Genomic DNA, 26,136 nt, shown 5'->3' on the forward strand with positions numbered 1-26,136 from the left:
ATGGGTTTGTTTCTCTTGACTAAAGTCCACCTAGCAGCAATGGCAGTAGTCCATACTCATGTAAAGGTTAAAGCCACCTTCTCATACAGTCTCATGAAAACCTTCTTTAAAAGTTTATTGACTCCATATCCCCCAGTTCATGACCCGGTCCCTCCATGGAATTTGAATTTAGTACTAAGACAACCTATATCTTCCCCGCTTGAGCCTCTATGGGATTGTTTTGTTTCATCTTTCCATAGAGACAGCTTTTTATAATAGCAATTTCTTCCACCAGAAGAATTAGTGAGTTGTATGCACTGATGGCAGACCACCTTCCCCATACTACTTTTCATAAAGATAAAGTCATCTTAGACCACATCCTAAATTCCTTCCAAAGGTCGTCTCGGAGTTCTGTATCAATCAGAATATAAATTTACTTGTGTTTTTTCCTAAACCTCATTCGCATAAAGGGGAGTCTAGATTACATTGCTTAAATGAGTGCTCTTAGCTTATATTACCTGATAGAATGAAGAACTTCATGTCTTGTCCAAGTTATTTGTTTCATTTGCTGGTACTTCTAAGGGTCAGGCCATTTCAGCACAGTTCCTGTCCAGATGGGTTAGACTTTGTATTGAGGAATTTTATCAAAAAGCTTCCCTTTCTCCTTCTGGTCCTCTTAGAACCCATTCTCTTAGAAGGGTAGGTACATCTGTAGCAGTCTCCAAACATATTCCTCATATTGAAATATGCAGGGCTGCTCCATGGCGTTCAAGTCACACTTTTACAGGACCTTATGCATTGGATCTGGCATCCAGCTCTGAAGCACAGTTTGACAGAGTGGTGCTTCAGTCATTATTTAATTAAAACTCTGCTCCCTCCTTCCTTATTTACAGTCTTGCGTGTCTAACTGTCCCGAGAGTGGGAACATGCAGAGGACACTCGAAGAAGTAGTGAAGGTTGGGTGGTGGTAACTGGAATTCTTTGAGGTGTACTGTGCGTGTTCACACTCCCCACCTGCATTCCCCGCTCCTCCAGCATCCTAGTTTTAGTGTTAGGTGGCATTCCACTTTTGTAGTTGGAAGGAACTGAGATGGCAGTAGTGCCAAGCCCCCCTTTTATAGCCACACCCACAGAACGCGCACCGATGCTGGGGGCAGGGGAGGGATGTGCACTAACGCGCATGGCTAGTAGAAGGTTGCACTGCCCTGGCTGCTCCCAGTCAGCATATCGCAGGAGTGAACATGCAAGAGTCTGTCTCAAAGAACTCCACTTACAACTAGCCAACCTTCATTGCCTAATCATAATGTGACCTTACCAGGGGCTTTGCACTGGACTCTTTATTAATTTGTTATGTAGGCTGAGAGCCATAGCACACTGGGAGAAATATGCACGTTGCTCTGTGCCTTCGAAGGCGGGTTCCATAATCCATTGCTTTTATATCTGTTTTGTTCAGCTTCTCACTTTTTATTGCTCTTCGATCCGTTAGTATGATGCTGAAATAGCCTCAAGCTTCTCTTATCCCTCCCAAGAGTGTGTGAGTGAACTTGTCAGATAGTCGCTATATTAAAATGCCCAAGGACTAATTAACGAGAAGCAATAGAACAATTAGTGTTAGGTAATTTGATGCCCAGTATCAAATAACCGTGATTATTGCATTTCCCCTGTGTGTATTGTCTGGGGGAAAGTCAATAAAAGAAACATAAAGCCTAATTCTTTCAGGGAAAATAATTAATTTTAAATCCAGCCAGTAAAAAAATTCAACTCTAGTCAAGCAAAATCAAAGATGTTGTCCCAAGATTGTGGTAATGGAGTCCACCTAAAAGAACTTGAAATACTCAGCTTTTGTTTGTTATCATTTCTATTCTGGCGGTGCCAACAGTGACATTAGGACTCAGTGAGGGTTGCTGCATTTACAGATCTCTTGCAGTTAAGGTGTAGATAATTGGCTGCTTTACTGAGGAATGTTTTGGGCTTTAACAAACCGAACGTTACAAGTGAGCTGAGCTGATTACACAGTTACAGCTACTAGGTTGTCATTAAACTTCTCTCCATCACCAGTGAAATCCTGTTGCCCTGGAAATAGCTGTGGAAGACCCAATATGCAGTGAAAATAGGATTCCCTTTGCATGGTGCAGACTGCCATGCTCAGAGACTGATCCGCATCTTCCAGGTAGCAGAGCAGAGCTTGGTGGTGGCTGTCTCCGTAGCAGTGTAGGGGCGATTGTGAGCAGGCCAGAGGTATAGAGCAAACCATAGAGATGCACTGGCCCTATGTAGCATGTAGGTCCTGGCAAGAGCTTATTGTCTCTCTTTGCTCTAGCCCCATGACAGTGTAGTAGCAAGTCTGGAGCGGCTCCACGGCCACTGCTGAAGGATGGAGCTCTGGGTTCTGCTCCTTAGACATTTGAACTCAGAGCAGAATCTTTAATATGCATGGGATTTCAGGGTCACAGTGAGAGATTGCTCTCCAAGCCAGCAATAATATTTTGAAGTGAAACCTCTTTACAGATTGGATTCAGTATCTGAAAGAGATCAGAAAAACGTGCCTTATAAAGTGGTTTGGAGTTCTTGTTGTGTAGTCAAAGGCGATGGTCTCCTGTTCTTGCTGTTGCTTTGTGAAGCAGCATGCACCATGCATTATCATTTATTATTTGTATTACCATGGTGCCTAGGAGTCCCAGTCACCGACCACGACTCCATTGTGCTAGGGGCTGTACAAACAGAACAAAAAGACAATCCCTGCCCTAAAGAGCATCTCAGAGCAATCCAAGCATAAAAGAAAAACCAACAGATGAATACAGACAGGCAGAGAGAGTACAAGAAAACATCAGGACATGACAGCAGTGGTCTCAGCACACCAGCAGCCTAACAGTTGTCATGTTTTTTGTAGGCCTCCCAGCAAAGGAGACTTTTGAGGGCAGGTCTACACTACAAATTTACATCAGCGCAGCAGCACGGATGCAGCTTTGCTGCTCTAGCAGGTCTGGTGAAGACGCTGTAAGCTGACGGGAGAGAGCTCTCCCATAGGCTTCATAACTCCACCTCTGTGAGAGGCGGGAGCTATGTCGGCAGGAGCAGCTCTCCAGCTGACATAGCGCTGTCTATCTGGGGGGTTAAGATCAGTATAATGATGTTGCTTAGGGGTATGGATTTTTCACACCCCTGAGTGATGTAGTTATTACTGAAGTAAGTATGCAGTGTAGACCAAGCCTAAGGAAGGTTTTGAAGGAGGATAAGGAGTTAGTTTTGCAGATGTTTATCAGGAGCTCCTCCCAGGCAGCAGGGCAGCATGGGAGAAAGCACCAAGGTGCTAGTTTGAAAATTTAGCAAGTGAGCAATAAAGAATGGAGCCGTGGGCCAGCTGGAGGCAGGAACCAACCTTTTGATAATGAAAGATCAAAGGTAAGTGGGACTAGGCTGTGAAAGGTCTTGGAAGTGAAGACAAGAAGCTTATGTTTGATACAATTGAGAAAGGGCGAGTCAGTGGTGGGATTCAAAGAGGGCTTTGGTTCTTTTTTGTTAGATCTCATACACTTTTACCACTTCAGATTTCTTCTCTCATTGTTTCCTCAGAAGAGTATAAGTGAAAGCAGGTCTCTGCCTCTCACTGTGGTTGGCTCTCATTTATTCCAAGCCATGAAAGCTGGCTACCCAGTCGACTTAGAACGAGCGGGTCTGACTCCTGAGGTTCAGAAGCTTATTACTGATATCATCCAAAACCCTCCCATCAACTCAGGTGAGAAGCACAGCTCTAGTCTGAAGGTCTCAATGACAGTCATTGGGATATGAATAAAGCAAACAAGAAACGTATGTATCCTGTTTGTTCCTTTGGTGAGAATTCATCACTCAAAGGACCCATTCCTGAGCCAGGCTGAGCATGGCAGGGCAAAGGGCCTTCCCCTTGGGTTTCAAGCCAATGGGAGATAAGGGTGCATGGCAAGCCACAGCCTCAAGCCATAAAAGAGAGGAGGAGGGGAGTTTTCTTTAAGAACTTCTTAGTTGAGTGCAGACACAAGATTGGTGTCTCAACAATATGTAAAAAGATCCAGACATAATTTTTTAACTGTGTCCGTATTTAGGCACCTAACTTCAGCCTCTGAGTTTGAAAATGTTGGCCCCAGTGAATAGTTAGGCATCAGCAGCATGCCAAGTGAATCCTTGAAAATATCTTAAATTTCCTCACATTGCAAACCTGGGTCATTTAAGATACTGGGGTGATAAAGAGAACCAGACAAGTAAACTAATAAATAGATTGTTACCTGCATTTTAAAACTTATCAGAATTCTTTAATGTTAGATGGGCACCTGATTTAGTGATTTAAGCTCACAACTGGTAGCCCCAAAGCAGGGTTTCAATTTCCAGCTCTTCCACTGATCTACTGCTTGGCCTTGGGTGAGTCGTGTCATCTCTGTGGTTGTTTCCCCATCAGAAGGAAGTAGCTATCATCCCTCCATATTGCAGGTGAGGTAATGGAGAAGTTGCATTTGTCATTTCTAGCAGAGCTGGAGATAGAACCCAGATCTCTAATATGGCAACTATTGATGATGATCTTCATTCTATTTAAAAGGACACCAGTTACAATTGTAACCCACACACCTCCTGGGTGTGGTGTTCTGTTCCATCTAGTGGCACTGAGACCACTTAGAGAGAGAGAGAAAATGAGTCTGCTCTACAGCCTTAGCTAAGAGTCAGTTGGCTTTTAGCTCATGCTGTAGAGGCTCTTACACTAAGCTCCAGAGGTCCCCGGTTCAATCCCGCCCGCCGACAATTACGGTCTGTTGGCATTACACAGTAACAATAAGGAAAAATGCTCTGAGTCTTCTCTTCTTTCCATACCCCCAACTCTACTGGGGCCATTCATGAGTCATTGCCATTCGCAGGAGGAAAGCATGGAGCTTAGAATAACCAGAGGAGTTTCTGGGAGTCTGAAGGCTCATTCTCACTAGTTCAGCAATTCCCTGCTGTAGAGCTGGGCTCTGTTATTTTTGGACTTTGTACACTAAGCTGACCTGTAGGTAGGTCAGTCTGCTGCACAGTGATCACATGCAACTTTCTAGGGCTTGTGGGCCCAGATGCAATTCAGCGTTGTACCTGTTAAACAGCACCGTCAAGATCAGCTTCTTATCTGTACTACAGATAACCCCATAAAATCTGAATGACTTCCACAGGGTGGAGTATTTAGCTCTGTGCATTTCATTCAGCTGGGACAGTGACACCTGGCTGCTACGTTTATAGTCAGTCACTCCTTTGTTTCCATGTGCTAACACAATGCCGTGGTGTTTGGGCTGCAGCACTCTTGTTGCAGAACTTGTTGAACAATCTACTTCCACTTAACTACAAAAATCAGGAAAACACTTCTGTTAAGCTTTTCCGTAAGGTTTTGGATGTAAACTACTTTTGTCCCTTTTAAGTAAAATGAAGAATGTTGTCAGTATTTACCAGAGATGATTCATTTGTATTCTGTGCATCACTTTATTTCTGGATAGCAGAGTGTGAGCAGCTGTTAAGTGATAAACAGATTTCAGACTAGAAAGAAGACGCAGACTTTTAACATTGAGGTCCATCACTGGATGGAGCAATTTGCCCAGGGATGTGGTGGATACTCCATCACTTGAAGTCTTTAAATTAAGATTGCTTATTTTTTATAAAAGATCCGTTCTAGTTAAACCACAGTTAATTCAGGGAAGTTGTCTGGCCTGTGTTATGATCACAATGGTCCCTTCTGACCTTAAACTCTGTGAATCTGTGAAAGTGTTTATGAAAGGTACCAGTGCCACCTTATGGTGTGTAGTGATTAGAGGGGCAAGGGAGAGTTGGGGGAGGAGATTGAGATGGAGAGGTGGCCATGACATTAGGGTAGGTGATTGCCAGTGACATCACTCGATCATTAGGGGTGTGATTCTGAGGATAGGGGAAGAGGCTGCAGAGGGATGCATTAAGGAGAGTGCAGGCAGACCTGTAGCATGAGAGTTTGGCTTGTTTGGATGTGCCGTCACCAGGGTGGCTGATGTGATTACAGAGAAGTCCTTGTTATGTCAAACTAACAGCAAATGATATTTGTGACAAATAAGCACATACAGGAACTCCTCACTTTAAGTCATCCCAGTTAACATTGTTTTGTTGTTATGTTGCTGATCAATTAGGGGACATGCTCGTTTAAAGTTGTGCAGTGCTCCCTTTGGCAGCTGCCTGCTTTGTCCACTGCTTGCAGGAAGAGCACCCGGGTGGAGCTAGCTGGTGGGGGCTTGGAACTAGGGTGGACTGGCAGCCCCCCTAGCAGCTCCCTGCTCCTCTAAGTTCCCTGTGCAGCAGCTGCCCAGCAGACTATCAATTGCGGGCAGTTCAGCTGTCCCTCCCCCACTGCCATGTGCTGCTCCTGCCCTCTGCCTTGGAGCTGCTCCCCGAGCCTCCTGCTTGCTGTGCAGGGCAGGAAGAGGGGGGCTAATGTCAGGGTGTCTCCCTCCCCCCTGCTCCTGCACCCTGCATACCCCATCTTCCATAGAGCAGGGGGGACACAAGACAGTCCCGGAGGGAGCAGCTGAGGTGGGTCTCAGCTTGCTGATCTAATTAACAAGGCAGCGTACTTAAGACAGGAATCAGCATATTCAAAGGGGAAATGCGCGCACACTCACACACACGTGTGCACACGATGTGTGTCTCTGTCTGCTGTGCTTTCTTCCCTCCCTTCATTCCTTCTGCCTTGTAGAGTGTGAGGCTACGTTAACAACAACGAGTTAACCCTTGAGGATTAGTTCATCGTTTAGCAGTAAGGCATTCCCTGGGAAATATCCCACCCTCTGACCTCACCACCTCAGCCAACCTTCACAATCATCATTGCTGTGTACCAGTATTAAATTGTTATGTATATATAATATAGTCCTTTGGTGAAAAAAATTTCCCTGGAACCTAACCCCCCCATTTACATTAATTCTTATGTGGAAATTGGATTCGCTTAACATCGTTTCGCTTAAAGTCGCATTTTTCAGGAACGTAACTACAACGTTAAGTGAGGAGTTCCTGTACCTCCCTTAGGCCAAGTTGCAAAGGACTCCTAGTATACTGGCTCATATTGTATGTGTTGCAATGCCTAAGCACTTGGCTGAGTTGGAGTTAGTCCAGTTAGAAAGTGCCTTTCATGACCTTAACACGTGGAGAGCATGTTATTCTGGTTAGTTTGATTTTATCACAGATACTTGTAGTAACAGTGAAATCCCTGAAAGATTATTTAGGTAACACTCAAAGAGCTGGAATCATGCACAGCTCTATATTTACTGTAAATGCTAAGCATTATGGCTGGAATTTCAAATAACCCTCAGGGAGCTCAAACTCATGAGGCTCCTTTGACAGTCCCACCCTGTATCTATAAGTGGGGATAATAATGCTTACCTACGTCTCGTAGAGCACCGTGAGAACATTAGGTGGCAAGCATTCTGCAAGTGCTGTTACTTGTGGTTTGTGGTGGTGAGGCTGACGGCTGTTCTTTGAATCAGTGCAGGGAGGGCAGTTCATTATCCCAGCACCATGGTTTGGGGGCTGATGAGAGAGGCACACAAACTTCGAACTAAGAAAATGACCACTGGTCTGGATAAAAATGAAGAAATAACAGACATTTGTGGCTAGCATTTATTGTTAAAGTTAATATTGTGATTGGACATGGTCCTTTTTGAAAATATTTTGTTCAAATAAAACAACGAAAATGCCACACCACCTTCTTATGCACCATCTACTACAAATCATAGGTGGACAGACTCCTACAGTGCTCCTCTTCATTAAGAAAGTGAATTAAGGGCATTGTCGATGCAATGTCTTAAAATAAGAGGAAAGCTGTAGAAGAGCCTAGCTGCCTTTAAAGTACAGCACCTGGCTAGAGATGAGGAAGGAAAGTTGGGGAGAAGAGTGCGAATGGCTAATTGGACCAAATATGACTGCAGTGGGGTTGCATGACTGTAAGTGAGGTCAGGATTTGCTGTTTGGGCTAATATTTTCCTTTCTCATGAAGTTCAAGCTGTGAACTGTATTTTATTGTATTGTTTAACCCATGCTGTGCTTTAATGAGGGGAAAATTCACTGGCTGTTGATGTTCAACCCTCCTTCCCCAAAGCTCAACAGAGTGCTCCTGGAGCTCTAATTTGGACAAGGACTTCAGGAACTTGCGGGGTTTACTAAAATATATATATATATATATTATCCCTCCAAGATGTAACCAGAATGACAGCGATTAGAGCACTGGTCCCTGCAAATATCGAGCTGTACCTGATCCGAATGGCAATTGCGCTGCTGCAGAAAGGGTGTGGAAATGGGCAGCTGGGCCAACCGTGTGAGTCAGGCAAGAAAAGCCTCTCAGCTGAGTGTGAAGGGCCGCCGGCCAGCATGGGGCCAGCCCAGAAGAACAAGGAAGGAATGCCATGGACTGAAACAGAGGTTAGTAAAGCAAGTTATAAGACAGTCTGCTTCTGCAAAAAGAAGGTTTATTTTGTAGAGATGTCGTAATGTTTGATTTAAGGTGCTTTTTATAATGCCATTAAGTGGTGTTCTAATTAACTTCTTATACATCAGGTACCAATGAAAGTAGCTGCATTTTTAGCACAATTCAAGTTTTGAACGTGTTGTTAATCACTGAGATCAGCTTTGCATAAGACAAACCTATGTGCATAGGAGAAACCCGTGTGCTTTCCTGTTCTGTGGGTAAATGATATGAATGCCCTGAAGTGTCTCTTCCTGCACTGTTCAGACACTACCTACTCCTGTATGGAATTACGAAAACCTTGTTCAGACTTCCTGTGTGACCTCGGCCAAGTCACTCAGGCTCCCTGTGCCTCAGTTCCCCATCGTACAGTAGGGATAATGCCCTGCCTCACGGGGGTGTTGTGAGGGTAAACACATTAAAGATAGTGAAGTGCTCAGATGCTATGGTGATGGAGCCCTATGAATGCCTAAGATAGATAGATTGGAGACTGTGCCAGGCATTTAGGAGCAAGATGGACTTCTGGACACTCTGACCCCTGGGCAGCAGAGTTCAAAAGCGCTACCTGACAGGTCACTCATAAGAACGGCCATACTGGGTCAGACCAGTGGTCCATCTAGCCCAGTATCCTGTCCTCTGACAGTTGCCAATGCCAGGTGCCCCAGAGGGAATGAACAGAACAGGTAATCATCAGGTGATCCATCCCCTGTTGCCCCTTCCCAGCATCTGGCAAACAGAGGCTAGGGACACTTCAGAGCATGGTTTTGCATCCCACCCATTCTGGCTAGTAGCCATTGATGGACCTATCCTCCATGAATGTATCTAATTCTTTTTTGAACCCTTTTATAGTCTTGGCCTTCACAACATCCTCTGGCAAAGAGTTCCACAGGTTGACTGTGAGTTGTGTGAAGAAGTACTTCCTTTTGTTTGTTTTAAACCTGCTGCCTATTAATTTCATTTGGTGAGCCCTAATTCTTGTGCTCTGAGAAGGAGTAAATAGCACTTCCTTATTTACTTTCTCCACACCAGTCATGATTTTATAGACCTCTATCATGTGTCCCTCCTTAGTCGTCTCTTTTCCAAGCTGAAAAGTCCAGGTCTTATTAATCTCTCTTTATATGGAAGCTGTTCCATACCCCTCATCATTTTTGTTGCCCTTTTCTGTACCTTTTCCAATTCCAATAAATCTTTTTTTGAGATAGGGTGACCAGATCTGCACGCAGTATTCAAGATGTGGGCATACGATGAATTTCTATAGAGGCAATATGATATTTTCTGTCTTATCTGTCCCTTTCCTAATGATTCCCAACATTCCAACTCCTGAACGGAATGTAGCACTGTGAGATTGCAGCTGAAGGGCTGTTTATGCCAACCTGGGTATGTATGTCTATGCTGGCACTGTGGCTATAGAAGCACATGAGCAGGGGAGTTGTGTTGCTCTGAAAAGCGGAATAACTATGCTAGTAAAAGTGGAGGCTTTTGTCAGAGATAAAATAAGCATGAACGTGTTTCAGGTTTTGCTGAAAAAACGTGAGTTTTGCTCCAGTCATCATTAAGTTAAAAAATTTTGTATTGTCCGCTAACTTTGCCACCTTCCTGCTTGCACTTTTTCTAAATAATTATTACATATATTAAGTAACATGGGATCCAATATGGAACCTTCAGGTTCCGGCTCTTAACCGTTTGCTGATGAACTTTCACCATTTATTCCTACTTTTCGTTTCTTGTCTCTTAGCCAGTTTTTGATCCATGACAATACTTTGCCTGTCACCCCCTGACTACTGCAGAGTTTCTTTAGTAGCCTCTTGCTGGGAATTTCATCTTAACATTCTTAAACTCTCAATCCACTTTACTGGCTTTGCCAGGGCTCTGTCTCAATTTCCAGAAGTGTATCCTTTTGTCTCGAGTAACCTCTGGAGTCTTGTCACTTAGCCCCGCTGGTTTACTGCTTTCCTTCCTGCTTCCCTTCTGAGGCTGCCCTTGTTTTCTGAAGTTGCCTCCATGCCAGATCTAAAGACTTCAATTTCTGCATAAATGTACTTCTGTTTGTAACTGATATAGTAGATCCAGTGATGGAAAGTTATTGGCATGGTGCATTTTAACAGTCACAATAAATTTACCATAGTATTTTAACAATGAATGTATGGGGACTAAGTTGAGAGAACTGAGCTCCTGTTCATTTGTGAGCTAGGACCGAGTTCAGTGCCTTTGAAAGAGATGCTAGTTCTAGTACCCAGTGCCCCGCTAGTACCAATCTCACATTTGTTATTGCTTTTAAAGGCGAATTCAAAGAAGCCAACCACACACACATACAAGTTTGTGTCCAGGGAAGGAGCAAAACAAGATCATCCACATTTGGATTCTTCACCTTGGGTAAATTTGTGTCTTTATATTGTAACACGTGATAGTTTTGCTGATAGCGAGTGAGATGGGTAATCTATTCCAATGCCCTATTTTTGATGTTCATGTCTTTCTGAACAACTTTGTTTTGGGCTGAAATTTCCTAGCACTTAAATAATAGGGTGATAGGTGCTGTACAAAAGCCTTAGTGGACAGAAACATCTCAGTCCATCTCTATATATTAACTAACCCTTTTGCTGGAAAGAACACCTCTGAGCAATAAGCAATTTGGAGTTGCCACCAAATATTTAAAGGCTCCAAAACTGCTGTGGAATGCAGTGCCTAATGCTTCTCAGGTCTACCAACAAGGCTGTTGAAATACAAGTTTCAGCACCTTGTGTCTGAAATAAGTGCTCCATTTCCTGCAGTTCTGATGGGATGAAAAAGATGTAAATGAACTAGTGGTCTAATTAAGTACAAGGCACTATATATCCTCCCTTACTATTATGTAAGCTTATTTTCAAAATAAAGAACTTTCCATGAATGAAATATTAATTGTTTGGATTTTGAATCTTAATGTGGTAAGTGGAAAGTTTGCTTTAACAGGCCATGTTTTATTCTTCTAAAATGGGAAGCTTGTAAAGAGCAGCAAGATGGATGACAAACAACCCCCAAATGCAGAACGGGATGTACCAAGCCATCAAACCTCCCTTCGTTTGGCCTCCTGGAATCAGCCTCCCTTGGATCCTGATGAAGAGGAACTGTTCAGTGACTCCCAATCAAAGGTAGCACTCTGATCCATAATCTTAGTTACGCCTCGCAGGGTCCTAGAGCTTAGGCCTCAGCCCAGAAGTCTTCCCGTGCCCCGCAAGCCTGAGTCGGCTGGCATGGGCCAGCTGTGGGTTTTTCTTTGCTATGTAGACAGACCCATACAACTTACTATTTTTTTCCCCGTGCAGTAATTATGCTCTGAAATCAAGCTTGTCTCTCTCAGACTAGACAGATTAAGCTCTTCAAGTCTCTCACTGTAAGCCATTTACTCCAAATCATTTTTGTGGCTCCTTTCTACAGTTTCTCCAATTTTTCAACATCCTTTTAAAAATGAACACCAAGACTGTACAAAGTATCCAGTATCAGTCTCACTAATACCATGTACAGAGGTCTATAAGATCTTACGTGTTAGAAATAATCTACCCTGAGGCTAACAAACCAGACAGACTTGTAAAATATCACTTACTATAGTTAGTACCTTCTCACCATTTGGGACTACTGGATGCATATCTTAATTCAGTTTCTATATACATTAAAATACCCTATCCTTTTTGTAAGAACATGCTGTTAAAGTCGGATCTATAGTAATTAATGTTGTTTAACTTTTATACTGCAGTAGGACCTAAAGGCTTCAGCCAGGTTGGGTCCCATTGTGCTAGGTGCTGTACAAATATATAATAGTTCCTGCCCCAAAGAGCTTCTAGCCTAAAAACAGCGCACCAAGTATTATCAGCCGCTGATTATTTACAATTATTGTGAAAGCAGAATTTAGTGAAAGTCCAGTGACTTCAGTGGGACCGATCTCACTGAGTAGGAGGCTCACCTGCCCATCCCCCCTTCACCAGCTATGCTAGTGTCTTGTTTGTATTGAACTTGTTACAATTCTCAGTGTTAACCTCCATAGAAATTTAAATTTACATTTTATTTTTAACCATCAGGAGTCTCCCTCTCTGCCCTAAAGATGCCAGACTCCATCAATTTATATACAGTAATTCTCTGCCACAATCTAGCATCTCATAAAAGATCTTATAAGACCCTGATCTTATAAAGCAGGGAGCATACTGGGTTTCCAGTCTTGGCTCGTAGCTTGATAGGGAAGCATGCAGATCCCAATCCACCTAAGACCTTTTTGCTTTTCTTCATGTGTATCATTCTTTTCTTTTTGTCCTCTCCTAAAAGAGGCACTGTGATGCCTCTAATAACATGCTGGTGGTGCTGCTTTGGGCATGGTTGTTTCAGTTCCAGCCTGTTCTTATTAGCAAAGGAATAGCTGTTATTCTGTTAATCCTGCCAATCAGAAATCATCTTACTTTGCAAGCAGGAAGACAGCCCAACCCCATCTGGATCCAACATTGAATCACTTAGCAGTCTGGATTTTGGATCACAGTTCCCACTCCCTGCCCAAAATAAGGCTTGGATGAGGTTCTTTAGAATCCAGAGTTAACAACTACAGCAAATGTATTTTCTTGGTCTTATCCAATCCCACTCACACTGGAGACTTTCTGTCCTTATCCAAGCCACACTTAGAGTTCTGCAGTGTCTCACCCCATCTTGCCTAATCTCTCTCTCTCATTCTTATACTGTGCCCATCTTCATGGTCCAGTGTCAGCACCTTGAGAGGGAGTGTGATCTGGAGCAGTGTTTCTCAACGACTGTAGACAGGTGCTGGTCCCTGAGAGCTCCCTGACGCCATTTAGTAAGCCAGCAAACTGGTCCTTAGTATCAAAAAGGTTGAAAAACACTGGTCTAGAGGAGTGAACACAGGGGTTAAGAGTGAAGAGCTCCTCTCTTCTTATCCAAGTTCCTCCAGCGAGTCTGTTCCCACTAGGAAAAACGGACTTTTTTAAATAGGGTAACCCTCAGTCGCTGATATGCCTGCAAATGCTACGTGGCACCTACTGTAGACACAGTTTAACACCTTGACATTGGTGTTAGCTAGTGGTAGCCTAGGTACATGGCTTTAATTCTGTTTCTCCATCGGTATATGGGGATATAGCCTGTCTAGCTGATGGCCAGTGAGGTTTGTACAGTGCTTTGGACATGTAGAGTAATGTAGGTGTTGAAGCACTGTGCCCGGCAGGGGGTGTAGCAGCTTTAGAGCTGATGTAGTCAATGGGTGGAGAAGGGCCCATCTTACCTATTCCTGTCCTACACATTTGGGAGAAGGCTTTAAAATCTTATGAAGAGTGACTAGAGTCCCAGCTCGCTCCCCCTGGGGAGTCGCTGGGGTCGGCGTTCAGTAAACTGAGAGCCAGGTGTGTGGGTGAGGATGATTTGTGGAGAAGGTCACTGCCAAGTCTGTGGGGCACTGGGGTAGAATTGAGTAGTGGGCCCCTGCCCTGACTAGTATCGGGCTGAGAGGATGCATCCTTTGTTGGACCTGTGGGAAGTTGGTTGTTGGGTTCTTGTCCAGCTTCTTGTGGGGTGCTGAGGAGGTTGTGGAGGGAGAGCGTCTCTAGGTGAGCTACTTGAGGTCTTGGGGAGAGGATTCCCTGTCCGGGCACTCTGGATGGGGTAGTTGAGTCCCTGCCTAAGTTGCTTGGGGGAAGGAGGGTTGGAAGGAAAGGAAGTTTTTGCCCAGGCTGTTTGGGGGCAGGGGAATTTGGGAAGAGGGCTCTGCCCATCTCATGGAGGGTGAGGGAGAGCCTCCCCCCTACAATCTGAAGGTGACTCTGCCTGACTTGTGAAAATTTTATGCCGTAATGGTGGAATGTTTGCTTAAACGTCCAGCTGTCACATGATGAAACCTGGGCTCTCCCACTTCACCAAAGCAGGATAGACAGGGGATGGAGAGAAGTGGTCCCTGCAATAATTGGGCTGTAGCTATTTCAGGGCTTTGAAGAAGAGACAGACCCTGAAATGTACCCAGAATTTTATTAGTAGCCAGTGCATGGTGAGGAGCACTGGTGTGATGTTCATACCAGTCAAGAGCCAGGCGCCTGCATGCTGCATCCAGGCAGCTAGCCTGGATTCTGATTACTTTGGTCTTTCCTAATCTGCAGAAGCCACTGTTTCCTTCTCAAGCTGATACACTGCAACAACCAAAAATTACCCAGCTTCTCCTTGTTCTTATTAGACAGGGTCACACTGGTCACACTGGTGGGGGATGGGAGCGGGGGATGGGGTGGCAGCACTCATCCTAACTCTGCTCACAAAATAAGGCCTGCCAAAATGAGATGTACTCACTGTAGTTTGTGCAACTTTTGACCCCTCTCCTGGGCTTGACTACTCTTTGGTGGGGTGTATACATGCTTATGGCTCTGCCGGGCTCCATGGGTTGGAGGGGGAAAATGTCTCTCATGACACCAAAAGGAGCTGTCACTCACAGTAAATGGCACAGATCTGTAACCCTCCCTCCCCTTTGTTACACACCCTTACAAAAGAAAAATAGTTAATGTCAGCATTTAAATCATCATCCCTGGACCTCTGCCTGAACCCCTCATTGAGCTGAGTTGGGCAGGAGGATTGTTCCAGGCTCTCTGAAGACTCTCATAGGTGTTGCTGCATCAGTTACACTAATTCATTTTTTGAGTTTTCTTTGCTATCATAATAGCTGGAGACTGCTTTTTTTTTTTTTTTTTTTTTTTAAAACAAAATCTGAGATTCTGAAGAACAGCCTAATAGCTGCTATGCTATACTGGTACGTACCCGCCCATTCCGAGCCTTGGCTACTGCTGTTGCTCTGTTGGTGGACTGGTACTTCATGTTCACTGGAGTCGTTTTAAAAACATGCACCTTTTCCTCACAAAGAGCGTTTTGAACCTTACAGTAAGGTAACACATATTTGCATTTCTCCGGATGAGCATGATTTTTATTGTTCAGTTGAGGTGTGGAATAGTCCATATTGTTACCGTAGCACTGTGTATTATATGTGAGGCTATGTTTTAGTCACGGGTGTTTTTAGTAAAAGTCATGGACAGGTCACAGGCCATAAACAGAAATTCACGGGCCCGTGACCTGTCCATGACTTTTACTAAAAATACCTGCCGTGACTAAAACTTGGGAGGGGGAGCCATGGGTGCTCTAGGGGGGGTGTGTCCAGGGGTGCTGGGGGAGGGGGGCTGTGGCCTGGGACCCCTGCTGGGAGGTGGGAAGGATTGGCGGGGCTGGCAGGAGCTTCCTACCCGGCTCCGCATCCCTGCAGCTCCTAGGCGGCGGATGCAGGGGCCAAGGCAGGGGGCTCCACTGCTCCCATTGGCCGGGAACCGCAGCCAATGGGAGCTGCAGGGGGGGGACCTGCGGGTGCCGCACAGAGACCCCTCCACCACCTAGGAGCTGCAGGGTAGCCATGCCAGTGGGAACTGGGGAGTCCCCCACCCTGAGGTAAGCACCCCCCTGCACTCCCCAACCCCCTCGTCCTGAGCCCCCTCCCACACACCCAAACTGCTGCTGCTGGCCCAGGGGCCTCCTGGCACGGGCAGCCCCTGAGCCAGAACCAGTCGCTGTAGAGGTCACAGAAAATCACAGAATCTGTGACTTCTGTGCCAGACTCGCAGCCTTAATAATATGTTATGCTTATCTCCTTCCAGACTCAGCCTGCAAAGAGGAAGTTACCAGAATGGTTTGGACCTTCAGAGGGAACAGATTCTTCCATTACTACTGGCAAGAAATCCAAAGTGCGAGCAAAAAAAGGTCTTTTTAGTTGAACTTGGAAATATCAACAACTTTCTCTTTTAAAGAAGCTCAGAGAGAGCATATACATGAGCAATCTGGCTCCATTGTCATTGAGAATCGAGTTGCAAGCACTACATTAGAGATGGTTTATTTTTAGTTTCCAGGACAACTAGCGTTCTGAAGTACATGTTCATTTGTTCACAGTTGAAACCATTACTGAGCTTGGGCTGGAACTAGAGCCCCTCAGTTCTTGGACTTGTCAGTGTGTGGGAAGCACCCATATCAAGCAGCAAGATCTTGAATTCAAGTACATAAAGAACTGACCCAAGGGTTAAATTAGGTCATGTTAACATTGTTTATAGAGGCTGTTTGCTACTTTCACTATTAGGATTAAACTTTCCAAGATTTTTACTGTCAGTTTATTATATATTAGTACAGCGGTTCTCAAACTTAAGCAATTCGAGGACCCTCATTTTGATTTAAAATTTTGGGGGCCTCCCCACTCAGCCTCAGGCCCTGCCCTGACTCCACTCCTTCTCCCAAGGCCTCACCCCTCCCCCACCTCTTCCTGCCACCTGCTCACTCCATCCCCCCCTCCCTCCATCACTTGCTCTCCCCTGGCCTCACTCACTTTCACCAGACTGGGGCAGGAGTAGGGTGCAGAAGGGGGTGCAGGATTTGTCAGGGAGTTTGAGTGTGGGGTCTGAGCAGGGGTCCAGGGTGTTTGCGTGTGTACTCTGGCCGGTGACGCTTACTGCGGGTGGCTCCCAACCAAGCTGGCAGCAGCACTTAGGTGGGGGGGAGCGGGGTCAGGGGTCTTTGTGTGCTGCCTGTACCTACAAGTGCCGCCCCCAAAGCTCCCATCGCCTGCAGTTCTTGGCCAGTGGGAGCTGCGGAGTTGGCATTCGGGGTGGAGGCAGTACACGGAGACCCCCTTGCCCCCCCCACCCGCCAGGGGCTGCAGGGATGTGCCGGCCACTTCCGGGAGCAGCAGGGAGCCTGCCTTAGCCCCGCTGCACCTCCTGGATGGGGAGGAGTTGATCAGTGGGGCCCGTGGACCCCCTGGAGTACCTTGGGGATCAGTTTGAGAAACGATGTATTAGTAGATTCCATTTATTACCATCTAAATGTGAAAATTTGGGCAACTTCTGTGAAGTTCTTTCCAGGCCATCTCAGCTGCTTGTTGTTGTGCATTTACTTTCTCCATGAACATCTTCAAAACCTTAGTCTCATCAGTTGGAATTGAGTTTATTATGCAGGTGCTAAGTTTTTACAGTGCCTTTTTTTTTTTTTTAAAGGCTGATAGTAGGCATGGAAGAATGTAGAATATGGGGGATCTTGCAGATGGTTCAGTGCCACAAAACGAATAAGTGTTACCTTGCTGTTAATACATATTATGTCAGCTCAGCATTCTGGATCTACTAACGTTAAATCTGCTTTGATCTGATAATACTGTGCAGTATATCTGATGTAAGATGTACTGTATGGAACTCACTATATTTCTGTTGAATTTAGGAAAATTATATATATGGTAAAATGTGATAAATACCTTTAAAATTGCCATTATGCACTTTGTACTTGCACCGTGGTGTATTTTTTATAATAAAATGCTGCATAACGGTACTTACAATACATATAGTTTATTGTTGGTTTCCTTCTGTAATCCTGTTCATTTACCTTTTTTGAGAAATCAGACTTGTTTGTAATTCCAAGCATTAGTTCTATGAGATGAAATTTCAATTTTTAAAATGTATGGATAATGTGGGTTGGATTTTTTTGAATTAGGGATCAATAAAAGTTAAAAATTCTGATTTGAAATGTAATGTCAAAATCAGCCAGCATACCCGTACAGCAGTAAGTTAGTTACCCACCAAACACAGTATAAGATACAGGAAAATGTTTCATAGCAGTAGGCAAAGCAAAACTTAACCCAAAGGAACAATATAGTACCATGCTGTCCTGGGGGAGGAGTGTGTCAGCCTAATAAACCAAAATGGAAATGAGAGACATCATGTTATCTGGTAAAGGCCTCTCATAGTAGAATGAATAAGGAGCAGCATCCTTTTGTGCATCTGAGCTTCCTGGCACACCAGCTCCTCTTCACTTCTGCAGCAGAAAAGTGTGAAAAAATTGTGATAATTCTAATTACAATAGTTAAGAGAAAGTATGAGCCACTCCCCCCCAAGGTCAACCTTCCTCATCCTTAGTCTGTGTGCTCTAGTTCATTACTGCATGTGACTCAAGGAACTTCCACAGCATAATGTCTCCCATAGTTACTCCTGAGGGCATTCTGCGCCAGAAAATTAAAAATTCTGCACAGATTTTAAAATTCTGAAAGTTTTATTTGTCAATAAATAAATGCAGAGGCTCCAGCATGGCAGTGGGGGAGCACAGGACACTGGGTGCACGGAGGTAGCAGATCACCCTGCAGCGCCCCCAGGGCAGGGATTTGGTGGTGAGGTTGCACCTAACCCTGACACATTGCAAGAGTCGGGTTTGCTCCAGAAAAACCCCTGGTCCCTGCCCCTCCACACCAGTCGCATCAGGTGTGGGCAGGTAGGCTTAGCCCAGCAGCATCCAAGTGTGGAGGAGCTTAGTGGGGGGGATCCAGGTGTTGGGTGAGAGAGTTCAGTGGGGGTCAATCTGGGTGCAGGGGGGCTCAGTGGGGGATCTGGAGGCACAGGGGCTCATTGGGGAGGTCTGGGTTTAGGGGCAATGGGATTCTGTAGGAGGGTCCAGGTGAAGGTGGTTGGGCCTCAGTAGAGGGGGTCTGGGTGTGGGGGGGAACTCAGCAGGGGGTCAAGATGCTGTGGGGGTTGGGTGGGGGTCAGGGTGCAGCTAATTGAGGCTCAGTGGGGTGGGGGTGCAGGTGCAATGGGCCTGTTTAATGGCTGAGCTCCAGCTGCTGCTGCCGCCGAGGGAATGCCCTATGCCAGGCTCCTGCTACCCCGTCCCCACTCTCCTATCCCCCTTCCCCACTGCCTCTTTGCCTTTCCCCTTGCAACCTCCCCTATCCCTTTCCCCTCACCCCGATCCTACCCCCCCTTCCTTCCCCATTGCTGCTTCCCCCACCCCAGCTCCTTTCCCCCTGCCCCACCGCAGGCACTCACCATTGTACAGAAAGCGGGATGGAATCCACGCAGGGCACCCAGCACGCACACCAGCGGAGGCCGACCCGCATCCAGCTGCAGTCAGCGAGCCAGAGCGGCACCCTTGCCACCCTCCATCACCCCGCCAGCTCTGGGCTCACAGAAGTGGGGCGGGCGGGCGGCGGGGGAGGGGCAGTGGCGTGTGACTCCCGTGAACGACATCCCCAGCCCTCTCTCCCCGCGGTGCTTTACCTCTCTGCCGGCTGCTCCGGGCACTGGCAAGGAGGCACCTGGGCTGCCGGGGAAGGGGGTGTGACCACTTGTGTGGCGGCTTCCCTGGAATTTTCTGCCGGGAAGCGAAGAGATCTGCCCCGGGGCAGGGGGGCGGGGCTGGGGCATGAGTTTTGCCCGTGCACAGCGGCACTGCACCCCCCTGCCCCCCCCGGGGGCCGTGTTAAGGCTGTTACAGGTCTTGAGGCATTTACACTTGACACGCGGGTTGGTGGAACCGAAGCATAAGACTCACAACCAGTTTGTGCCCAGCTGCTTCAGAGTTACCTGAGGCCGGGGTGACCAGGCAGCAGTGTGACAAACCGGGGGGGGGGGGCGGGGGGGTAACAGGAGCCCCTCTAAGGAAACGCCCCGGCTATCGGGGCTGTCTATAAAATCGGGACACCGGCTCGCCCTACCGGAGGCGGCTACTCTCACACGCGGGCCCGCCACCCCTGGGGGCCAGGCCGGCCCGGGGCCCTTCCCCCAGCCGTGCGGGGGGCGCCCGCTGGGCCGGGGGACCAAGTCGCGACCCGTAGGGGCGGTCCCGGGTGAGCGCTCCGGGGCTGCCGGGGTGACCCGGGGCCCGCTCTGGGCCGGGCGCAGGCCGAGCGCTACGTCAGCGCGCGGCGCCGGTTCGCCGCCGGCCGCGCGGGGCATGACGGGAGGAGCGGCGGGCGCCGCTGGGCCAATCGGACCGCAGCCGCGACCGGAGCCTGCTGCGTCCCTGCCTGCGCTCCGGTGCCGCCGCCCCTCCCCCCGCGCCGCTCCGCTCCGCGCGGCCTCGCTCGCCGGTGAGTTCTCGGGCGCCAGCGGGGCGGTTGGAGCGGGGCAGCCAGGGAACGCGAGGACACCCCCCCGCCCCCGGAGCTGCACGGGCCCGTGTCTGTCCTCCTCCCCGAGCTGCACGGGCCGGGGGGGCCCGTGTCTGTCCTCTCCCCCCGCCCCCGGAGCTGCACGGGCCCGTGTCTGTCCTCTCCCCGCGCCCCCGGAGCTGCACGGGCCCGTGTCTGTCCTCTCCCCCCGCCCCCGGAGCTGCACGGGCCGGGGGGGGCTGTCTGTCCTCTTCCCCCCCTCCCGAGCTGCATAGGCTGGGGGGACCCCCTGTCTCTTCTTCCTCTCGCAGAGCTCCGCTGGCCAAGTGGGTAGGGGTGGATTTCCTCTCTCCCCCCCCCCCCCCCCAACTCCACGGGTCGCGGGGGGGGGGGGATTCTCCCTCTTCCCTCCTCCCCACAGAGCTGTGTGGCCCACAGTGGATCTCTCTCTCCACCCCCCGCCCCTTACACAGAGGTGAGTGGGCCAGTAAAGACTTTCCTGCTCCCCACAGCTGTATGTTCCCAAGGGGACCCCTTCCTTCCCCTCCTCCTCCAACAGCTGCATGGGCCCAAGGGGACTCCCTCTCTTCCCCCCTACTCACAGACGTCACTGCGTGGGTCCTGCTGTTGTGCAGAACTGGTCCCAGCATAGTTGCAAATGAGTGGATGGGGCCCACAGGAAAGCTCTCAGTGAACCTGTTGCTGTAGGCATGTCTCTACTGCTCTAACTGCAAAAGACAGCAGGGCTCATGGGTTTGCTGCTTATTGCCAAGTGTCACTCAAACCAGGGCTGCTGGAGTAATTTTTATAATGGGAGTGCTGAGAGCTTTTGAAGTAAACTGTAAACCCTGTCTATAATGGAAACCACTTCAAGCCAGCGGGTGGTGTGGCATACCCCACACTCCTAATTCCAGCACCTATAACTCAAACATTACCTCAGTGGACGGTCATGTATGGTTCCTACCCAAGGCCCTCACCCAGTCCATGGCCTTCTTACTGTTGTGGTGGCTTGGATTTTAAACATATTTCTTGTTCCTTGTCCTACATGAGACACCACCATGTGCTCCAGGGGGACCTGACAGATGGACTAGATGCTTAGCTTTGCCAATGCACAGAGTAAACAAACTCAGCAAAATAAAGTGAAGAAAAATAACCTTCTCTTTCCATTAATTGAGTGTAACGATAGTAGAAAGAAAATTTTTAAAAAATTCAGAAAAGTGATTAAACTGATGGTGTCCGTTGTAAGTATCCATGAGCACTGGAAAGTATGAAGCACAGAGTGAAGGGCGTCCCCACCTGTATTCAGTGTTTTTATCCCTATCCATCCTGTGTAACCTCTAGCATAAAGCCAGGGCACTTATGTGATGATATTTCATCTCATTAACGTCTTGAGCCCTGTGTGGGGCTTCGTGATTTAGACTGCAATTGGGGTATCTAGTAACATTTCCCATCTATACATTTCAAGATGACCAGGGGACATCCCCCCACCCCCACCCCCCTCCCCACACCACAGTCTATGCATCCACAAGCAGTCCAAGCAACTTATAGAAAGTAAGTTGCTAATATAGTTGTAAAATATCCTTTGCCTGTTGTAAAGGACCTATAATGGGGCAGTTGCATGGACTGTCTTTGGTTGTAAACTATTTTCTCGTTAAGAGAAGACAAATTGAAAAACATTCTGTGAGTGTGTAAGTGGTACATGCACAGTGGATGGATTCTGCTTCCTAAAGTCAGTGAGACTTAGGCTTTTGAGCCTATTTTATTTACTGCTGTTTATTACTTGTATTCCCATAGTGCTTAGGAGCCCTAGTAATGGACCAGGAGCCCGTTGTGCTAGATGCTGTACAAACAGAAGAAAAAACAGTCCGTGCCCCAAAGAGCTTACTTAGGAGCAGAGCAAAACAATTTAAATTACCAACTTTAATAATGATTTCAGTCAGCAAGCAGGAAACCTTGATGTAAATCATCAATTTTAATTGTCTTTTCCATTTGTACTTTTTAGTTATTTTCCTGAAGAAAAGTTAATTTCCCCTAAATTTGGTGGTGCTTTTTGCTAACCAGGAAGATATGGTGTAGCTGTTTATATTTAAGCAATTATGTAGCTTTACCTTTACATTTATTCAGATTTTTAATTTTTACATTTTTGATGGTTAGAAAATGGTGAATGATTGATTAATTTTTTATTTGTGATTTGTGTCAACCTCTATTTGGAAATTCAAGTTAAATTAAAGTGCATTAAATTGAAACAGCATTTTAAACTATTTTGTTAAAAAGAAACGATCAAGTGCTGAATTCATAAGACTTTTTTTATCGAAGTTTATCAAAACATGCTTTGTATTTAAAAGTAATTAATATATTAAACAAAGGAAGTGTTATCTGTAGTGAAGGCATTGAACAGATTGGTTCTGATCACCATGTCCTTAGAGATTTTAGGACTAGTAGATCTCATCCTCTCATGCCTAGTTTTTATTCATAGATTTGAAGAGGAAAACAAGCTGTCATGCCTTTTCAACTCTCATTTGATTGATTAACTTTGAATGAACTAGTCATTGAACTGAACTAGCTGAATAAACTGAAATGAAGAAATATTCTTTTTGTACCTGCACCAGAGGCTACTGCTGTCAAAAGTTGGTTCAGCACTTCAGCAAACTCTGGGTCCAGGTGCTTAGACAGTGTCTTCCACCAGTTCAGTGGTTTGACTTTCTTTAAAACATTTACTGTTTAATATTATTTTTTTGTATTTAATTTAAATGATCGTAATAAGTTTATGCCTTAACATAGATTGTCAATTTCAACTGTATTTTTAAATAGGTTTATTTTTAAAAAAAAACCCTTGTAATTAATTTAAATTTAAAAAATATAATAAAATTCTTGTAATTTTTTAATAATTTATTTTTATCCTCCTTACTTGGGTGTATTAAACTTTTAATCCTAATCTTTATTTTGAATTTCCTAGTTTTCAGGCTTTTTGAATGACTTTTCTGCTAAAGTTTTTTCTTTGTTATTGATACGTAGCTAATAATGTTTGAGAATATCCTTTGTTTAGGGCATTTTCTTTGAAAGACAGTGACCCTCTCGTACTCACTGTGTCTGCACTGCCTGGTCCAGGTCTTGGAAACTGTGCTGGAATCCATGCAGATTTTTATAATATGTGCATGGAAGCTGGCAAATTGACTTATTTAAGGCCTATCAATCCCACAGGATGGCACAGATATACACTTTAGGAAGCTTGCCTATACTGTCGTTAATACCTAAACAATACCACAAAACTAGTAGACACCAGCAGAATAAGATTACGTTTGGAGTTTTTACAGTTTCTTACATATGAACAAGAACATATGAAGACTTCAAAAAACCTCATCTCACAAATATTTTGTTCAATTGCTTCGTAGCTTCCAAGTCCAGAAGGGCCATTGTGATCATTGAGTCTGATCTCCTGTATAACAGTGGTTCTCAACCAGGGGTCCGGAGCTCCCTAGGGGACCGCGAGCCAGTTTCAGGGGGTCCGCCAAGCAGGGCCAGAATGAGACTCGCTGGGGCCTAGGGCAGAAAGCCGAAGCCCCACCGCTTGGGGCTGAAGCCCAGGACCCTGAGCCCCGCCACCCGGGGCTGAAGCCTGAGCAATGTAGCTTTGTGAGGGCCCCATGGCATGGGGCCCCAGGCAACTGCCCTGCTTGATATCCCCAAACACTGGCTCTGGCTTTTGTATGCAGAAAAGCCGTTGTTGTGGCACTGGTGGGCTGTGGAGTTTTTATTGCATGGGGGGGAGGGATCTCAGAAAGAAAAAGGTTGAAAACCCCTACTGTATAAGACATGCCGTAGAACTTCTCTCAAATAATTCCTGCAGCATATCTTTCAGAAAAACATCCAATCTTAATTTTAAAATTATGACTGTTGGAGAATCCACCACAGCTCTTTGCAAATTTTTCCAATGATTAGTTACTCTCACTATTACAAATGTATGCCTTATTTCCAGTCTGAATTTGTCTAGCTTCAGTTTCAAGCCACTGGATATTGTTATCCCTTTCTCCGCTAGATTGAAAAGCCCATTATCAAATATTTGTTCCTCATGTAGATACTTAGACTGTATTGAAGTAAAATCTTCTCTTTGTTAAGCTAAATAGATTTAGCTCCTTGAGTCTTTTACTATAAGTAATGTTTTCTAATATTTTAATCATTCTCATGGCTCGTCTATGAACCTTCTCAAATTTTTCAACATCATCCACCAGAACTGGATGCAGTATTCCAGCAGTGGTTTCACCAGTGCCAAATACAGAAGTAAAATCTCTATTCCTATTCGAGATTTCTCTGTAAGTCCCGCATTAGCCCTTTGGGCTACAGCATCTCACTGGCGCTCATGTTCAGCTGATTATCTACCATGGTCCCCAAATCTTTTTCAGAATCACTGCTCCCCAGAATAGAGTCCACCACTGCGTAAATATGGCCTGCGTTCTTTGTTCCTGATGTATGCATTTATATTTTGCCATATTAAAATGCATATTGTTTACTTGCGTCTAGTTCACCAAGCAATCCAGATCGCTCTGAATCAGTGGCCTGTCCTCTTAATTATTTACCACTTCCCCAATTTTTGGGTCATCTGCAAACTTTATCATGATGATTTTATGTTTTCTTCCAGGTCAGTGATGAAAATGTTAAATAGCATAGGACAAGACGTGATCCCTGCAGGATCCCATTGGAATCACACTTGTTTGATGATGATTCCTCGTTTGATTACATTTTGAGACCTAAAAGCCAGATTTTAAACCATTTAATGTGTGCCATGTTAAAAAACTAGAAAGTTATAAAAGAAATCAAAACATTCTGCAGTACCAATTCAAATGCCTTGCAGAAGTCTAAGTATGTTTAATCAACACTATTACCTTTATAAATCAAACTTGTAATCTCATCAGAAAAAGATATCAAATTAATTTGACAGGATCTATTTTCCATGAACCCATCTTGATTGTCATTGACTACAGTATTTCTGTATCAGCTGTTCCCTTATCTTGCCCAGAGTCAATGTTACGCCAACACACCTATGATTACCTGGGTCATCCCACATACAGTTTTAAAATATTGTCACAACATTTGCTTTTTTTCTAGTCTTCTGGAAAGTCCTTCTTGTTCCAAGACTTATTAAAAATCAACATTAACAGTCCAGCGAGTTCCTGAGCCATCGCTTTTAAAATTCTTGGATGCAAGTTATCCAGAGCTGCTGATTTCAAAATGTCTGAGTTTAGTAGCTTCTGTTTAACATCCTCCTGAAATGCTGGTGGAAAGGAAAATGTGTTATCATATAATATGATTACAGTAGAACCTTAGAGTTACAAACACCAGAGTTACGAACTGACCGGCCAACCACACAACTCATTTGGAACCAGAAGTACACAATCAGGCAGCAACAGAGAACAAAAAAAAAGCAAATACAGTACAGTATTAAACAGAAACTACTAATAAATAAAGGGAAAGCAGCATTTTTCTTCTGCATTGTAAAGTTTCAAAGCAGTATTAAGTCATTGTTCAGTTGTAAACTTCTGAAAGAACAACTGTGTTTTGTTCAGAGTTACGAACATTTCAGAGTTACAAACAACCTCCATTCCTGAGGTGTTCGTAACTCTGAGGTTCTACTCTACATCTGTTCCCCCCACAATACAGAACAGAAATATTTATTGAACATATCTACCTTTGCATTAGTATTGATAATTCTATCATTTGCATAGTCACCATAACAGAGGCTCAAATTAAATGTATACCCCAAATTAAAAAACATAGGGGACCAAAAACATGTTACCAT

The 26,136-nt window shown here is 45.6% G+C and overlaps 2 protein-coding genes and 1 long non-coding RNA gene across 6 annotated transcripts in view; 2 read left to right on the forward strand and 1 right to left on the reverse strand.

Annotated features, from left to right (window-relative positions):
• The window catches only part of WRN (WRN RecQ like helicase), a 111,857-nt gene extending 94,057 nt beyond the window's left edge, over positions 1-17,800 (forward strand). For 3 of the 4 annotated variants that reach the window (XM_077814868.1, XM_077814869.1, XM_077814870.1), the window contains 5 exons: positions 3,553-3,715; positions 8,177-8,400; positions 10,724-10,816; positions 11,419-11,568; positions 16,084-17,800. In XM_077814868.1, coding sequence (XP_077670994.1) covers positions 3,553-3,715; positions 8,177-8,400; positions 10,724-10,816; positions 11,419-11,568; positions 16,084-16,200 — 747 coding nt within the window. In that variant the 3' untranslated portion in view covers positions 16,201-17,800. Of the gene's footprint in view, positions 1-3,552; positions 3,716-8,176; positions 8,401-10,723; positions 10,817-11,418; positions 11,569-16,083 lie in introns of those variants that run through there. The other variant, XM_077814871.1, reaches the window with a different exon arrangement.
• On the reverse strand, positions 17,789-20,089 carry LOC144263848 (uncharacterized). Its single transcript, XR_013345854.1, has 2 exons — positions 19,279-20,089; positions 17,789-18,274 (listed from the first exon to the last, which is right to left on the reverse strand). It is a non-coding gene; the product is annotated as an uncharacterized LOC144263848 (long non-coding RNA).
• Positions 20,090-20,176: 87 nt separating this feature from the next.
• Positions 20,177-26,136, forward strand: part of GTF2E2 (general transcription factor IIE subunit 2) — a 61,908-nt gene continuing 55,948 nt past the window's right edge. The window contains exon 1 of the mRNA XM_077814873.1: positions 20,177-20,321. The gene's annotated coding sequence lies outside the window, so the exon portion shown is untranslated. The remainder of the gene's footprint in view (positions 20,322-26,136) is intronic.

This window comes from Eretmochelys imbricata, chromosome 4 (genome assembly GCF_965152235.1).
Source record: "Eretmochelys imbricata isolate rEreImb1 chromosome 4, rEreImb1.hap1, whole genome shotgun sequence".
Lineage (NCBI taxonomy): Eukaryota > Metazoa > Chordata > Testudines > Cheloniidae > Eretmochelys > Eretmochelys imbricata.